This window comes from Pelophylax lessonae (genome assembly GCF_965119305.1).
Source record: "Pelophylax lessonae genome assembly, chromosome: 9".
Classification (NCBI taxonomy): Eukaryota; Metazoa; Chordata; class Amphibia; order Anura; family Ranidae; genus Pelophylax; species Pelophylax lessonae.
The window spans coordinates 249,472,772-249,490,820 of NC_138776.1; the positions used below are offsets into that span (position 1 = coordinate 249,472,772).

General features: G+C 43.4%; 1 protein-coding gene across 1 annotated transcript in view; it reads left to right on the forward strand.

The window, feature by feature from the left end:
* Nucleotides 1-17,412, forward strand: part of LOC309562624 (NACHT, LRR and PYD domains-containing protein 3-like) — a 52,817-nt gene extending 35,405 nt beyond the window's left edge. The window contains exons 9-12 of the mRNA XM_082266877.1: nt 355-525; nt 8,654-8,818; nt 13,740-13,801; nt 17,299-17,412. Coding sequence (XP_082123003.1) covers nt 355-525; nt 8,654-8,818; nt 13,740-13,779 — 376 coding nt within the window. The 3' untranslated portion in view covers nt 13,780-13,801; nt 17,299-17,412. The remainder of the gene's footprint in view (nt 1-354; nt 526-8,653; nt 8,819-13,739; nt 13,802-17,298) is intronic.
* Nucleotides 17,413-18,049: the final 637 nt, after the last annotated feature.

Sequence of the window (18,049 nt, forward strand, 5' to 3'; positions counted from 1 at the left end):
CAATTGTCCGTTAAAGTTACGCAGTGCCGAATCGCAAAATAGGCCCTGGTCTTTGAGCAGCCAAATCCTCCGGGGCTTAAGTGGTTAAAGTAACGCAGTGCCGGATCACAAAAAAATGGCCTAGTCATTAAGGGGGTAAAACCTTCCGGAGCTGAAGTGGTTAATCACTGTAAATTTCAGCCTGAGCTTTCTAGGCAATTGACTTCATACAACAGAGGGGTAAAGAACAGTCTAAAGTGTGAAAAGAAGTCCAGAGCTTCACCTTCTGCCTGAATATTTTGTTGCAACCTGTAAGCTTAGAGCAGTGGCATATAAATGTGAATAATAAATTACTTTAAATGTTACCATTTTCAGATTGAAAAAATGTAATTTGACCTACTCCTCTTGTTATGAGATTCGCTCTACTATTGCTGCCAACCGCTCTCTGATCAAACTGGACCTGTCATTCAATAACTTGATGGACTCTGGAATAAAACTGCTATGTGAAGAACTGAGATCGTCAAGTTGCACCCTGCGGGAACTATGGTAAGGGATCTGCTAAATGCTCCATAACGAGCTGCAGGACACTGTAGAAATAGGACTTTCGGGCTGGTGATTTTTCCAGAAAGCTTAAAAAGTCTGGGCATAAGCAAATTTCTGTGTGAAGATTTCACATAAAGTCTATAGCAGCCATTCTCAGTCAGGGTTCCATGGAACACTAGGGTTTCTCCAGAAGTTGCCAAGGGTTCCTTGAGCTGTGGCTGATTGCCCTCCCATCTGATGGTTCCTGCATAGTTCCAGAGCCAATGCCACTTGGCAGAGCCAACTGTATGACACCAATGGTCTTTTTAGTTGTCTGTAAGGATGGCAATCTGACCACCACTGTAAAGGGGGCGTTCTTTTAACTGACCACCAATGTTGTGACAGACCCTACCGGGACAGGAACTTTTGGAGGGGACTAGGGGCTAGCCTCCTACCCACTGATTATGGCCCATGGGGGAGACTGGGGATTTTATCTGCTTCCTCCGGTCAGAGCATGGAAAAAAGCTCAGTTCATCCGCTGATCCTCCAATCCCATAGAGAGCAGATCATCCTCTAATGATGGACAACAATGTGATGAATAAAGCTCCCCTACTGAAGTTGATGGTAAAATGTAATATTATTCTTGTACAGGTTAATGATCAGAGGGAATATGGTGGCCCTTTTGCAGACTGGGTGGGAGAAGCTCCTTCAAATGGGACAGAAATATGTATCAACAATATCCCTCAATAAAGCTATGAATATAAATGAATTCCACTTTTTCAGACTGCTGGAACATTGTATGAGTTTTTCTCATAGACTGCTGTAGATTGTCCGGATAGTCTGAAGTGGGGTGGGATCACTGTTTTTTATGTGTTATTTGTTGAGTATGTCACCCCCATTGTGTGCCTTCTAGGTGTGAATTCCCATTGTTAATTGAGTCACCTATTGTTTCTGTCTGTTGGCTACTTTGGCTAACTCTTGGAGGTTTCCTAGTATGGGATAAGCCTTGTGACAACTTTAGCTCATTATCTAACCATTGTGTGATGTTTTAGGTAATATTTGGTTTTATTATTTATGTAGTGACTGACCTACTTTTGAAGTGTAGAAAAACCTGTATTTCTGTTCAATAATGTCATGGATATGCAATAGTGTCTGGCAGCTTACCTTCTCCTCCATGTCTCCATTAGAGGCCTGACTCTCTTTCTGGCTGCCTTTTATCATCTCTCCTCCCTGTATAGCTCCACCCCAGGCCATTCCAGAAAGTCTGTATTAACTAGTGCACTGCAGGTCTGCTTTGCTGTTCGACTTTGTTTGTTAGCTTGTGTTCCTGTCTGCCGTGTGCTACGTCTACCTTGCTGTGTACCGATTTTGGCTCGTCTCTGACTACTCATGTTTGCCTGTGACCCTGACCTTTGGCCTGTCCCTTGGTTACCCTCGTCTGCCTGATTGCCCCGACCTCGGTTTACCCATCACTATCCTTTGTGTCCTGAGTGGCTGCTTCCCCTCTCTCCCTACGGAGCGTGACCTGGGGGACCCCAGGGGCCGCAACCTGGGTCCAGCTGCAGCGAAGTCCATCCTTACCATTAGAGGCTCTGGGCCTTAGACTCCGCGCCCTGGGGAATCTTGGGCTCACATTTCCTGTCCATCCACTGCAGTCAGCTATTGGGTTCACTACCTTGTGGTGCACCTCTGTCCCCAACAGGGTGCAGTTGCCACCTGGCCACAGGTGACCTGACAAATAAATGGTCATTCCTTTGGCTCTACTTCAACATCTTGTCTGTGTACGATGCTTGGGGTAAAAGGGCTTGTATTAGCTCTTGGTCTGTTGGAAAGGTTTGGAGAGCAGGAGGCACTGTTTGGGGGATGCACCAAAGCAGAGTGCCACGCATTCCGTCACAACTGTAAGGGGCATTTTCTCATTAACCACCAATTAACCAGTTTTAGAAGAGGTCTCCATGACCTGAGAATAATTTCAAGGGTTGCTTTGGGGTAAAAATATTGAGAAAGACTAGTCTATAGCATGCAAGTGCCTAAAACCCAACTCAGGGCAAGTAAAAAAACGTATCCCTTGCAGTAGGGCTGCACCTGCACTGCTATGGCTGTTTGCTCATTTAAGTCTAGGGAAATAATAAAAGAAGATTTACTTACCTGCTCCTCCACACAGCTAGACTGGTCGCCAAAGCATCTTCTGCCCCATGCTCCAATAGTCTAAGATTCTGATGTCATCAAGACTCAAGAAGGGACCATAGCCCTGCATTGAATGTGTTGACACTGAGGGACAGTCCACCACCAGAGCACAGGGGAGCACCATATGCCAAGAGAGCGGAGGATCAGGTAAGTAAAAGTGTTTCTCCACCTACCCTAGACAAACAAGCAATTAACCCTTGCTTTAAGCTGGCCACTCTTAATGAACCAGCCAAAACTTTGATCAGCGGGCAGCCCTGTCAGCACCACTCCGCCCGCCTTCCTTCAAAAGCATCTAATCAGATGCAAGAATTGAGGTATTCTGACAGCTGAAGTGGGAAATGTATCCATCTGAGCTGTTTAGCTTTCATGGAACAACCTGTTAGATTTATTTTATTCTGTCCGCAGGCTGAACGAAAAAAATCTATAAGTGTATGGCCAGCTTAAGGGAGAGTTATACTAAACAATCCTATAGAACAGCCTTTTTCAACTCGTTCAATACAGAGGAACCCTTGAAATAACTTTCCAGTCTCAGGGAACACCTGATTAAATCGACTATATCTGCAACTCATGATACATTAGTGTGATGGTAGGTGGGATAAATGCTCCTTACATTTATAGTCATTGGGAATAATTACCCCCTTACAGAGAGCTAAAAAGATCAATGGTGTCCGTGGGAACTTATCTGGAAGGCAGAAATTTCTCATTGCTCAAGGAACCCCTAGCAATCTCTGGAGGAACCCTAGGGATCCACAGCACCCTGGTTAAGTGTCCCTGCTATAGCACAAAAGAAAACATAAAAATAGCTGATATTTCAGCGACACTATGATCCCTTTTCTCAAGGTGGCAGATGAAAGGGGACCATAGTGTCTCCAAAACATTGGTGGTGTTTATGTTCAAGCTATGTTGTCATGATTACAGTTAAGACCTCGGTAAAGATTTAAGGTTTTTAATTTCTTGCGTGCTGGCTATTTTTGCTATTTGGATTCCCACGGTGTCACCGTTGGCCACCCTATGTGTTAAAGGTGAGGGTGCGGATGGAATGTTGTCAAGTTTTTTTTTTATTGCAGCCTGTTTCCTTATTTGGAGATTTACCCTCAAAAAACAGTTTTTAGTAGAATAGGGAAGGGTTAGAACTCAACAAAAGTTTTTGTGATCCCATAACAGTAACAACTGCTTTCTCATTCCTTGTATGAGTGTCAACTGGACCAAAAGTGAGGGAAATTTTTCCCAATGGGGTCACAAACAAAAACCTGATAGAAATGTTAACTCTTCCCCACATTTGACAAAAATAAAAATGAGGCTTTAAGTAATTTTGATAGAGTGGGCCAAAAAGGATCAGCCTCTGAGTAAAATGTGATACAATAACCCAAATAATATATTGCAGCACCCTCTAGTGTGTGATACTAGTACGGAGAGTAGAAAAACTATACTCTGACTCATGTTAACTGGTGGGTCTGTAATTGGGTCAGGGTCACTAAAGTTCAGGACTGGATGACTCATGACAGCTCTCTGGTGCCTCCCCCTATTTCTAGAATGTTGGAGAACGTTCTAGAAAATGGTGGGCAGCGGCTAGGAGGGCTGCCTTGAATATTTATGGGCTCTCAGCCAATCCCCAGGAGTGGGCCTGGCAGGGAACTGAGAACCCCATTAATAGACACGGACTATGCCAGCAGGGGAGTCAGGTGGTAGATGGAGAAGCAGTGTCGAAGAGAGGCTGTCGGTGGCCATTAAGGGACCCCTGCCGGGGAGGGGTTTTACCTCAGGCTGGGAGCTCGGGAAAGCTGGCCTGGAAGGATCACATCACAGGAGGCAGGTGAAGGGATTCATGTCGGAGAGGCAGCAGGGAAGAGCAAGCGGAGACCGTGAGTAGATCAGCACGGTGCAGGGACAAAGGGGAGAGACTGTCAGCTGTAACAGTGCTCTCAGGAGGACTGAGGGAAGCAAGCCGCGAGGTGGGCTGGTGGCAGCCAGGCAGGCTGGTAGTCTACTGCAGTGGTAGAACTGGGCTCAGTGTCTACAGGGAGGCAGAAGGAGATGCTGTTCATTCCACAATGTGCTAAATTATACACAACTAGTCGGGATGTTCCACTGGAGTAATCAGCGGGGGCTATTCATAGTGAACCAAGTTTGTGCAGAAGGAAGAAAGATAGGGAAGAAGTCGTCCCCCTTTTTGTTCTGTGTTCTGGAAATTTTCAAGTTGGGCATTCCAAAGACCTATGAACTCTAATTATTTTTGGTACAAGGGACAATATTTTGTACAAACAAAGGGAGTAGCCATGGGGGCTAGATATGCCCCCAGTGTGGCCAACATTTTTATGCAAAAGTGGGAGGAGGAGCAGGTTTTTAGTGTGGACAGACCTTTTTTAAAATTTTATCGAAGATATATTGACGATATTATTTTAATATGGCGGGGCACCCCAGAATCATTGCAACTTTTCTTTGACAAGATTAGCAATAATGGATATGGAATCACGTTCACGGGTAACTGGGACTTGAATAAAATTTCATATTTAGATCTGGAGCACTGTAAAAACAACGGCAAACTAAAAAGTAAAACCTTCTTCAAGAAAACTGATAAAAATGGGTATATACCTACACGCAGTTGCCACCACCAACGGTGGCTGGGTAATATACCCAAAGGTCAATTACTGCGAATTCGGAGGAATTGTAGCGACTTACAAGACTTCGACATTCAAGCCGACATTTTGATTACCAGATTCCTAGAAAAGGGCTACAGGAAGAAGGAACTGGAACACATAAAACAGATGGTCAGTAAAATGAAAAGAGAAGATCTCATTAAAGAAAATATCAATAAAAAGAAAAATAACAGTGATAGGTTTGAACATGCCTTCATCACAGGTTTCAACAAACAACATAAAGATTTAGAAAAGATTATCAAAAAACACTGGCCAATTCTCAGAGCAGATAAAACTCTTAAACAAATCTTGCCCATTAAACCATCATTTATTTACCGTCGAGCTCCCACTTTAAGAGACAAAATTGTACACAATGTAATTAATCCACCTAAAAAGATCCTACTACCCACAGCAATTAACGGTTTCTTCCAATGTCAAAAATGTCTTCCTTGTAAAAACAATAGGAAACAACAGAGAAAAATAAAAAGTTTCAAATCCAATGTCACAGGTACAGAATATAAAATCAAAGATACCATCACATAAAGAATATTAAAAAAGGATTCGAAAAACACACTTTATCAAGGCATTTTAAAGAGGCCCATGCACAGAACCCAGCAGGAATGACTTTTTATGGAATTGATAAAATAAAAAATGATTGGAGAGGTAGCAATAAAAGAAGAATGGTATCAAAGAATGAAACAAAATGGATTTTCTTAATGCGCTCTCTTCGACCCGAAGGGTTAAATGCTGATATCGATTTAAATTGTTTTATCACAGACACATAATTCCATTTTTTATCCTGTTGGTTTTTATTTTTCTACTACGAAACAACCTCTGATTTTATCTTCTTTTACATATGTTTTTTCCCTTTTATATATAATATTTTTATAAACATTTTTATACATGTTTACAATACATATGTTTTTACGGGGATGCATATTGCAGCGTGGCAATCCACCCCCCCCCCTTTTTTCATCTGATATGTGTGTTTTTTTCTGATATGCTTTCTTCCCTTCATTCAGCTCTTGGGATGTTGCGCCTTCTTCACCCAAGCAGACTCTGTTAACCTTCTCATCCAACATCACGTTACTACAATTATCCGGTTTATACCATTTTCGATGATTGGGATCTCCTTAAACGGTTTAATGACTGTTATTCCCCTATGGGTACTTTTTAGAGTTTCTTTTTTTAGAGTTCCAATTTTTTTAGAGTTCCAATTTTCTATATGTTTTTACATAAATATACCCACTTCACACAAGTATCTGGATTATACTACCCTTTATGAGAAGATATAGATTTCAACTCATTAAGCAATTGACTACTACATTGATATAATTTTTTCCTCCATCTGTTTGTTCTTCTTTTTGGTTGTTTGTAACCTTTTCATCCAGCATCACTTCAACCTTCTCATCCAGCATACATGGATATAATTTTTTCCTCCATTTTTTTCCTCCATTTGTTTGTTTTTTCCCTTGGTTGTTCTCAACCTTCTCATCCAGCATCACTTTATTTAAAATTTTTTAATTTTTTAATTCTTTGATTTTTTGAACTTTCTCCCCTCTATGTGGAACCCTTTACTTTTTGTCTTTTTAGAAAAAATGGACAGACCACTTCAAGTTATAAGCCTGCTTTCTATTTAAACATCTTTTATATGAAATATTTTGAATATCCCTTCCCACACTCGCTTCAATGTATAATTTTCAAGTTCTCACGGGTGTTCTTTATCTATCTTCACTTCACTTTCATTATCCACTATAAGTACATATACCAAATAATTTATATCTCGGACACTAAAGATTTGCTTATTTATTCTTTTACTTCAACGTCATTTCCTTTACTTCAACGTCAGCACTTTTATATATGTGCCCTTGGCTTATATATTATATTTTAACCACTTACCACAGTCCTTTCCTTTGGACTCGTCTCTCCTCTTTTTTTCACTAATATACACTGATTCACTATTAAAGCACCTTACAAAATACGTTTATCGCCTTTTTTAACTATATCTTTGTCTTTTTATTAATTCTATATATACATTTTATTACACATATTTGTTCTTAATAAAGTTAATTTTAAATATCCTTGTAATATAAATTGGATCCACCAGATGGCAGCACGATCTAACATGATGATAACAATAGCCTTTAATATGCATCCCATAATAAGCCTGCACGTCCCATCTGTTTCCAATACTGAGCAACTATTGGCAGATGTGCATTGAGGCAACCTATAGGCCGTTGGGATGACTATGGCTATATTAGGACAGTGAGGTCGACTGACGGGCACCGCTCCCCATAGACGTCCTATGACGAAACGTACGTCGGGCGGAAACCCACGTCACTTCCGGTCCGCAGCTCGCCGATGCTTGGAACGCTGTAGTTTTTCCCCGGCGCAGACTGCCAGTATCTGAGAAGATCTGCTGCATCAATCTCAAGCGTGAGTCGATACTATTGCCTTGTACACTTGCTCTTTACTTGTCACACTAAGGATCTTTTATTTTTCCCTTTACACCCAGATGGGATCTTTCTGGTCCTGTGGGACCACCAACAGGCAGGTTTGAGAATTACTTAGTTCCTGTTATCTGGCTTATACACTTCTGTGTGTCCCAGGGTAAGTGTGACCCCTAGTGTCCAGACCGACACATTACATGAGCATTTATCAAAAGGATATACAAATGGCATTTTTATAGTATTTATGACTAATTCACAACTACCTCATTCAGCATTTTATAGTGGCAATTGTAACCACTAACTTTGTATACATACCCAGTTTTTTTACTTCACTTCAAACACCATATATTTAATAACTTTTTTCTATTTTTTATTTATTTATTTATTGGATTTATTATCTATTCATTTACAAGATTAATTATAATTGTCACATTTTGCACTATTTTGTATGCACTAAGCACTTTTTCCTCTTTTACTCACATCATTGCACATGTGGTAGGTAGCGCCGATTTCCAACCCTTCACCCCCACATTACATTCCTGCCCCTAAGCTTCTTAGAGGTCGGTTGGTGGCTGCAACCTTTTATATTTTTACTGCCTGGCTGTTCTTATTCATAGCGCTGGTTCTACACCCCCCATTTACATTCCATAATGACCTACCCCATCCAAGTTATCATCCTCTAATAAAACAACAAATAAGCTAAGGGCTGTTTACTGCAATTGAGTGAATAAAGGAAATGCTATGTGACTGGCTGTGCAGCAGTGGGGACCCGGAAATCAGCAGCTCCTACAGGGGGGTAGTGCTACATATTAAGGAAACTCTTCTGACTTTCTTAGTAAAATTACTTGATAACACAACTAGTCTTTTTCCTCTTTGCAGGTTGGATCAATGTGGCCTGACCTCCCACTGCTATGAGGATCTGAAATCTGTCATTACAACGAATCTACATCTGACCACACTGCACCTGAGCACTGATAATCTAAGGAACATGAGAAGGCAATTTCAGGGTCTAAAGCGCCCCGCTGCTTCTACACTAGAACTAAGGTGAGAATGGCATTGTGAATTATATAAATAAGAAATGTCTTAGTAAGGAACGTAGGGCTCACTTACACTTGCATCGACTTTAACACACATTAAAGCACATACTGCTTCAACATGCTTTTTTTTAAGCTTTATTGACGCTTGGCAAATGCCTTGTGGGTTGTTGATTTTCTATTTGTTTTAAAGGGGTCCAGTAGAACCCCTGACTCAGTAGTACCCCCACTCAGCAGATCCCCAGCTTATTAGTACCCCTGTTCAGCAGATCCCTAGCTTATTAGTACCCTCATTCAGCAGATCCCCTGCACAGTAGCATCCCCAGCTCTGCTGATGCCCCACTCAGCAGTACCCTCAGCTTTGCCGATCTCCTGCTCAGTAGAAACCCACAGCTCTGCTGATCCCCCAGATTTGATGATCCTCTGGTTTGCTAATCCTCCTCTTTCTTATCCTCCCGGTCCCCGCTTACTTTCTGTTATATTGTTCCTACACTGCTCACCACATGTGATATCTGCTGGTTTCTCCTGGTCTAGCCCCCAGCTCTGCTAATCCTCTGCCGCTCAGTCCTCTCTCTCCGGCCCCCGATCACCTTCCGCTATAGTGTTCCCATGTTGCACAGCACCTGTGCCGTCTGCTAGTTGCTTGGCTCCAGTCCGGTCACCTTCCGCTATAGTGTTCCCATGTTGCACAGCACACGTGCGGTCTGCTAGTTGCTTGACTCCAGTCCAAGCCCCGCTCACCTTTCGCTATAGCGTTCCCATGTTGCACACCACACTTGCTGTATGCTAGTTGCTCCGCTCCAGTCCTGACCCCACTCACCTTCCTGCTACTCCACGCTGCACACCAGATGTGACGTCTGCACCAGATGCTCCCAGAATATATACACATGAACCAGAAGTGACTGCTGATTATGTCTTTTCGGTTTGATTGTTGGTTTCCCGGTGCATCCTGGGATATCTCATACCTGCAGTACCTCCAAAACAAAGCAAAACTAAACTTGGGTAAAAGCCTCTCCAAAGCATCAGGTGCTGTTAGCGAGCATTGTCATAGACTTCTTTGGAGGCTTTGGAGACGCTTTAAAGCACCAAGAAAGCAACATGGGGATCATTTTTGAAGCAAAGAGAACACAACATGTGATCAGGACTGTAATGTAACCATTTTATTTAGTGACAGGGGCTCTGATTGGCATTCAGAGTGCTTTAAAAAAGCGTGTCCAGTGCCACATTTTAAAGCAAGTGTAAACGAGGCCTTACACGCATTAAAGTGCCTACCGCTTCAACATGTTTTTTGTGTTTTTATGCTTTTTTGAAGCTTTAATGATGATTGGCAAATGCCCTATGTGTGTGTTGATTTTCTATATTTTTTAAGGGGGTCCAGTAGAACCCTGGGTCAGTAGTACCTACACTTAGCAGATCCCCAGCTCATAAGTACCCCTGTTCAGCAGATCCCCAGCTTATTATTACCCTCGTTCAGCAGATCCCCTACACAGTATCACCCCCAGATCTGCTGATCCCCCACTCAGTAGTAACCCCAGCTCTGCTGATCCTCTGGTTTGCTGATCCTGCTCTCTCGGTCCCTGCTTACTTCCCGCTATATTGTTCCCACGCTGCTCACCATGTGTGACATCTGCTAGTTTCTCATGCTCCAGCCCCCAGCTCTGCTGATCCTCTGCCGCTCAGTCCGCTCTCTCCGGTCCCCGCTCACTTTAAGCCATAGCGTTCCCATGTTGCACAGCATGTGTGCCCTCTGCTATTTGTTCCGGACCCCGCTCAACTTCCTGCTGTTCCACACTGCACACCGGATGTGACATATACATATATATGACAATATATACACATGAAGCAGAAGTGACTCCTGATGATGTCTGCATGTTGGTTTCCCAGTGCATCCTGGGATATCTCATACCTGAAATACCTAGAACAAAGCAAAGCTAATGCTTAATAAAAGTCTCTCAAAAGCTGCAGGTGCTGTAAGTGAGCATTGTCATAGACTTCTATGGAGGCTTTGGAGACACTTTGAAGCACCAAGAAAGTGACATGGGGGATCATTTTTAAAGCGAAGCAAAGCAAACACAGCATTTTGAACAGGACTGTAAAGGCTCATTTAAACTTGCCTCAACTTCAACACACATTTGATGTGTTTTTGATGTTCCGTGGTACTTTTTTGAAGCTTGAATGAAGCTTAGCAGATGCCCTGTGTGTGTGGATATCTCATACCTGCAATTTCTCCAAAACAAAGTGACGCTGAAGCTGAATTAAAGCCTCTCAAAAACATCAGGTGCTTCAAGCGAGTGTTATCATAGACTTCTATGGAGGCTTTAAAGATGCTTTGAAACACCACTATAGCGACATGGGGTGTAATTTTTGAAGCAAGGCAAAGCAAATGCAAGGTGTTAACAGGACTGTGAGCTTACCATTTATTTAGTGACAGAGGCTTTAACTGGCCTTCAGAGAGTTTTACAAAAGACTTCTATGGAGGCTTTAAAGATGCTTTGAAACACCACTAAAGCGACATGGGGTGTAATTTTTGAAGCGAGGCAAAGCAAATGCAAGGTGTAAACAGGACTGTGAGCTTACCATTTATTTAGTGACAGAGGCTTTAACTGGCCTTCAGAGAGTTTTACAAAAGTATGTCTGAAGCCATGTTTTGAAGCAAGTGTAAACGAGCCCTTCGATAACCATTTTATTTAGTGACGGGGGCTTTTGACTGGCGTTCAGAGAGATGTAAAAAAGCCGGTACAAAGCCATGTTTTGAAGCAAGTGTAAATGAGCCCTTCGATAACCCTTTTATTTAGTGACAGAGGCTTTGATTGGCATTCAGAGTGCTTTCAAAAAAAGTGTGTCCAATGCCACGTTTTAAAGCAAGTGTAAACGAGCCCTTAAAGTGTTATAGACATTAGATGACCAGCAGGTACCACTAGAAGTGCCATCATGTGGAAAGATCGGGGGTGGGTATTGAGGAGCACTAATTCCCCGTTTCCACTGAGCTTTCTGGTACGGTTCGGTTCGGTATGGTACGCTATTTATGCCATTTCCATTACGAATGGTACCCTAATTCCAAACCGTACCATACCACTTTTTTGGTACCCTTTCGTTGGGGTACCAAGAACATTAGTACCGTACCAGCTGGGTGGAGCTACACTCTGCAGAACTTTGATTGGTTGACAGAGAATTCTCTATCACAGCTTTCCTGCTACACCACGCCTATCATGAAAGGGTACTATTGGCAGTGGAAACGCAATGTGTATCGTACCGAACCGTACCGTACTGAACCGAACCGTACCGTACCACTCAGTGGAAACGAGGCATTAGTGCAATAGTTCATGACATGTAAAACAAAGAACGTTTGCCATCCACTGAGTGTTTTCCGAGAGATCATCAGATAGGCAACATCCCAATACCAGAACAAGGTCCATCTACAAGCCATCCTCATTGCACATCAGCCCTTGTGAAGGAGGTCTGAATTCTATCATTCATCCAATAATATCAACACCCCACTTCTTTTAGTCCAGCACAATCAGAACCTACACATCAGCTATCATGGGGAAAAGGCTTTTATCTTGGGTTGGATTTTGCATAGATTGGCGTCAAGGTGTCAGGAACATATTTGGTGTCAGTAGGCATTTAGCTTTTGTTCTCCTACATACCCTGACCCCTACCCTTAAAGTGTATGTAAACCTTCACAAATAAAGTTTTACTAAACCCAGAACAGTAAAATCAGTCTGTATATGCAGTAGAGCAGGAATCCTCAAACTATGGCCCTCCAGCTGTTGTGGAACTACAAATCCCATGAGGCATTGTAAACCTCACAGGCATGACTAGGCATGATGGGAATTGTAGTTCCTGAACAACTGGAGGGCCATAGTTTGAAGACCCTTGCAGTAGAGCATGTTTAGAGTACTCACTATGGAACCTAAGGAGTTTTCCAGTTTATATTTACTAAAATAATTGCATTTCCATGTTCTGTGTACTGTGGGAAACCAGATATAGTGAATACAGTCTCCTGGGTTTAGTAACACGTTAACTTCTCTTTTTTGCTCCCTTTTAGTCTGTTAAATATAAAATTGAAAGTGTTTTGTTAAATCAGTTCAACAAATGCAAAAAAAATTACTTTTGATCCCATCAGAAATTTATAGCTGTCATGCGTTCCTGTTCGCTCAGCCCGTGTTATCTCAAGGAGTACCATCAGCTCTGCCTAGCTCAACTTCCCCTTTGTTGTGGAGGAAAGGAGAAGGGATTCTGTAATTCAGAAAAAGACAACTGGATAGGGCTGACACCATTCCTTGAGTTTTCAGGTTCAGCCTACAATAGGAATTTAAGATCTGGATGCATTTCTAGCAAATCAGCAGGTACTTTTGTGAACTTGCACAGTCCCTAAAAGGGATACATGCGCATGTACTTTGTTTTTTGCTTTGCAGTACATTTTAACCAAACCTTTAGGTTTACCCCAATGCTTTACTTGCCTTTCACTCTACCTTAAAGTGGTTGTAAACCCGAAAAAAAACAGAAAAAAAACCTGCAAGACAAAGGCATAATTGGCTAGTATGCATCGCATACTAGCTCATTATGTATTACTTACCTTAGAACAAAGCCCCGACACGGACCCCCGGACATCGCTGCGGGCGCTGCCATGATCCCTCGGCATCTCTTCTGGGTTCGGCAGCTCTGGCGCTGTGATTGGCCGGAGCCGCAATGACGTCACTCCCGGGAGCGGGAGTGATTTTCCGGCAAGCTCCCGGCAAGGAAAACTGAAGGTCCCCCCGGACCTTCAGAGCGCATGCTCCGCTCGCGTGAGCAGCTGCATGCACTGCAAATATCTCCTAAACCGTACAAATTGGGAATTTAGCTCTTTGTAACATAGATGCTAAAGCTAAAGTACTATGTTTTAGTGCATTTGTATTCAAACATTATTTTCTATTTTTTTTTTTCAGAGTTCATTTTGGACAGGAAACTATTATTTTTTCACAGTGAAGATGCGGAGTCCATTGATATGGTAAATATATTACCTATTAGACCATTTTATTATTATGAAGTATTTTTTAAATGTGAAGTCTAACCAGGCCAGGAAAGCCCTCCAACTATCCCCAAACAATACCCCCTCTAGGGTATCATTCCATTCAATAAAACCAAAATACGTAGAAGTATTCTACGTATAGGTTTAGGCTCTACCTGCCTGATGCCCTCCATCATGTTGCATACAATTAGGCACAAATCGCTTTTGCCTGGTTTTCTATGCAGTCATCTGACTGCAAAGCCCCCGCCCCTTCGTGTGATGGGCACGTCTGACAACAGGGCGGAATGCCTTAGACTTCATCTAGGTGGAGGGTTGTCGAAAGGGCAGAGCATCTCCTTCCACCAGCCACACATCAAACAGATGGGCCGAGGCTGTGCGGTCATGTGACCACATAGAAACTGCAATGTGTGCATAGTTGCATGCAGAGCAATGGGGAGCAGTGGAGTGGCAGCTTTATAAAGGGTAGGAGTTATAAAGCCTAAACACCTACTTTAAATGGCCAAAGTATTAGTACTACCTAAATCTGTAGTAATGGGATGCCCTGGGACTTAAGTCTTCCCACCTCTTCACTGCAAAGTGGGAGGATCCTTCTTCGGGTGCCCACATCGCTGCCTGGTGACATGGGTCCTTCTTAAAGTCCATCTGCAGGATCCTCATTGGGTAAGGGGACCAGAATTTCAAAATGAAATCTGGGGATATCCTACTGACCAAACTCACTTTTATTGGGGGGGGGGTGGAGATAAGAGTGTCATGAAGAGTGTCACATCAAATGATGGGAGTGGTCAAATTGTGCTAACAGTGGGAGGGGCTTAAAGGGGTATGGTTTAATAATACTCAAGCTTACCTTGCTCTTGGCCAAAAATGCAGGCCCAGGTGCACACTGCAGGTCACCATCACAAGCAAATGCAAGGCAGAAAATAATCCATACTCTTACCTCCCAAAGTCTGAACAAGTTCAGAGGGGGGTAACTAAGAAGGCCGCATAATATTGGCATCTGACATTATCAATAACCCTGGACAAAGCCGGGAGCAGACATACCCCTCCCCTCCCTCCTCCTGCTCCAGGCCAGTCATCATAGGTGTGCGCAGCCTGTGGCATTAGGGTGTGCACCCAAAAGCTGAAACACACATGCGTGTGTGTGTGTGTGTATATATATATATATATATATATATATATATTGTGACAGGAAGTCAGGTAAATCTGTGGGTGTTGTCACAGACGGGAGATACATTTCTGCCTTGTTTAGACAATTCACCAATTACTATCAGGTGTCGGCTGCGGAGATAGCCAGAAATGTTTAAGGACGTTGGAAAGCTTCAGCTATTCAGAATGAGGCAATTAAGGCCTCTATAAGTTATCCAGAGGATGACTACTGATTGCTGCATCCTGAGGCTTTTTGCGTTAAGGAGAGCAGTGAGCTGAGAAAGACTTCTGAAGGTGAGGTGATGTTGACTTTATCTGTGTGAAAAGAAAACAAATAGACTATTGGTTTTCTGCTGTATGACCAGCAGTGTCTGCCCAGCAGTAGGTTGTGACAGACTCCATAGTTAGGTTCCTGTGTTGTGAAGGTAGACGCCCCAAGTGGCCAGGGTTTATTTTATGTTTGTTTGGTTTATGCTGTTTGGATGCTTGCACTTGTTTCCAGCAAATTGGAAGAATAAACCATAGACCGTTGTTTTCAACCACTCCTCGGCTGTCTCTCTGTGTAGCAAACCCACCCAGGGGGTCACCCACAACCGCTACCGAGCCAAACCCTTACAATATATATATGTATATATATATATATATATATATATATATATATACTGTATATATATATGGCCCTGGCACATTGATCTCCCTGCCATCACAGTGAAAGAAGTGCGTAAGCACTTCTCCTATGGCCGAGCCAGTAAGAGGGAGATCTTTCTCATCTCCCCGCTGCTACAGAGTGCTAATGCTAATGCGCACTAGGTGATTAGGGTGTCCCCAGGCACCTGGCACACCCTGTGGGCATACCTATGCCAGTCATAGAAGTGTTGCTAAGATAGAATGTCCTTCCACCTCCCCCAGGCCAGGAACCACATTACTAAGTACAGTCAAAGCTCGTTTGGCTGTATTTCTCCTGTGGATCACTGGAGTGCAGTTCCTTCTGCACTCCTGTGACCCGTTTTCAGCAGACAGCTGACATCACAGAGCAGGTCCAGGATTGGGAAAGATCGCAACAACATAGTCGGGCTTTGCCCACATGCCTGGACCGGCACCCGGTTCAGCCTCTCAGCGGGCCGCTGAGAGCCTATGCTGGCTGCTCCCACCCCCTGCAAAGCCCAGCTCCCCAGTGAGCGCTGGAGGGGCAGAGCAGACAGCGGTGACTAACAGTCACCAGCTCTCTGCTCAGGGAGCTCTGGGAACCGAGCGATCAGCGTTGTTTAATTGCTTGGTTCTCAGCCTTAGAAACATCGGACCGATGCTGCATCCACCTAGGTAAGTATGGTTCCAAAATAAAAAACATTTGAATACTTTTCTTTTACACCTGTACAGAAATCGAGGATACATTGTTTTAACCAGGGATGAAATCCGGGACATTTTTTTTCCTAGGGACAGCCCCTTAAAATTGGGGACTGTACCTGGAAACTGGGGATGTCCGGTCACCTTACCATAGGGTCCTGAAGACTCCAGCAGTGGTGATGTTAGGATGGGGAGCAGCAGCAAGACTTGTCAGTGGCAGCACCAGGCTGCAGCGATGGATCACCCTAGAAGAGGTGCCACGGACAGCAAATTCAGGTGAGTAAATAGGGGCCTAGGAAGGGTGTTTTTTTTAAGTGAATGGGCGGGAGGGAGGGCTGAAGGAGTTGCAATTTTTGCCAGATGTGCTTTTAATATACTAATATATTTCTATAGTAGCTCTGGCATATATGATGCTGTCAATAAATATACTGGTAGTTCTAAATTATTACATTTTATAGGCCACGATATTATAGTGAATAAAGGCTGGTGTTTAGCTTAAAGGCCCCACTTAGGCTACCCAAGATCCATGAGGTAGATACCGCTGTTTATTGAGGGTTCAGGCTGGGGATGAGTCCATCCTGACCCAAAGCACACACGGAAGAGAAAGAGAAGTGTTCTGACCAACGCACTACTCACCCAACTATATGATTAGCAGATAAAACCAGCCTCAGCGCTCTACATCAAAGCCACGCCCCCAAAGCGTTTTGCCCCAACGCGTTGGGGGAGTGGCTTTGATGGAGTGAGCTGAGGCTGCTTTTATCTGCTAACCATACAGCCGAGTGAGGTGTGCGGTGGCTGGGACACTTCTCCTCATCTCCTCTGAATGAAGGGTGGTGGTCATATTCTGTCTCATTACTCCTTCAAGAGAGAGCCCATTAGAATTGCACATTTTTTAAGAATCCAAATTCTTACAATACACACAAAACAAAAATTGCTTATGAGTTTGTAAATTAAAAATGTACTTTCTTGTGTTTGATTTCCATTTTTAGATTCACTGCCTGGAAGAAAATGTATCGCTACTTGACCGTTTGGACCTCTATCAAGAAATTAAGCCTTTCTCAGGCGGATTATATTGTACATAATGAATAAATATTATATTGAAGCCTTTGTGCTTAATATAGGCTCAGATAATGGACACATGCTTCTACCAGAGTTATGAACCTCTTATTTTGGTTATATCTTGTCAAAGCAATGCCTAAAAAAGTGTAGGTGAGGGTCAAGGACTAGTAAGTAGTTTCGTTGGTAGGGTCCCTGCAGTTGACCTTTCCCCTGGACCATGCCTCGCTCCATGCTTTTTCACTTTGTAGTGGCGGCCATCTTTGCAAAAGCAGAACTTTGCTTCCTCATTTGAGAGCTGCCTCCCCCCATGACTGGTGATCTGATAACTGGTGGGGTAATATGCCAGAAGCAGCACGAGAGGTACAGGAAGCACATATCCTTGCAATTGACCTTTCCCCTGGACCATGCCTCGCTCCATCCTTTTTCACTTTGTAGTGGCGGCCATCTTTGCAAAAGCAGAACTTTGCTTCCTCATGTGAGAGCTGCCTCCCCCCATGACTGGTGATCTGATGACTGGTGGGGTAATATGCCAGAAGCAGCACGAGAGGTACAGGAAGCACATATCCTTGCAGTTGACCTTTCCCCTGGACCATGCCTCACTCCATGCTTTTTCACTTTGTAGTGGCGGCCATCTTTGCAAAAGCAGAACTTTGCTTCCTCATGTGAGAGCTGCCTCCCCCC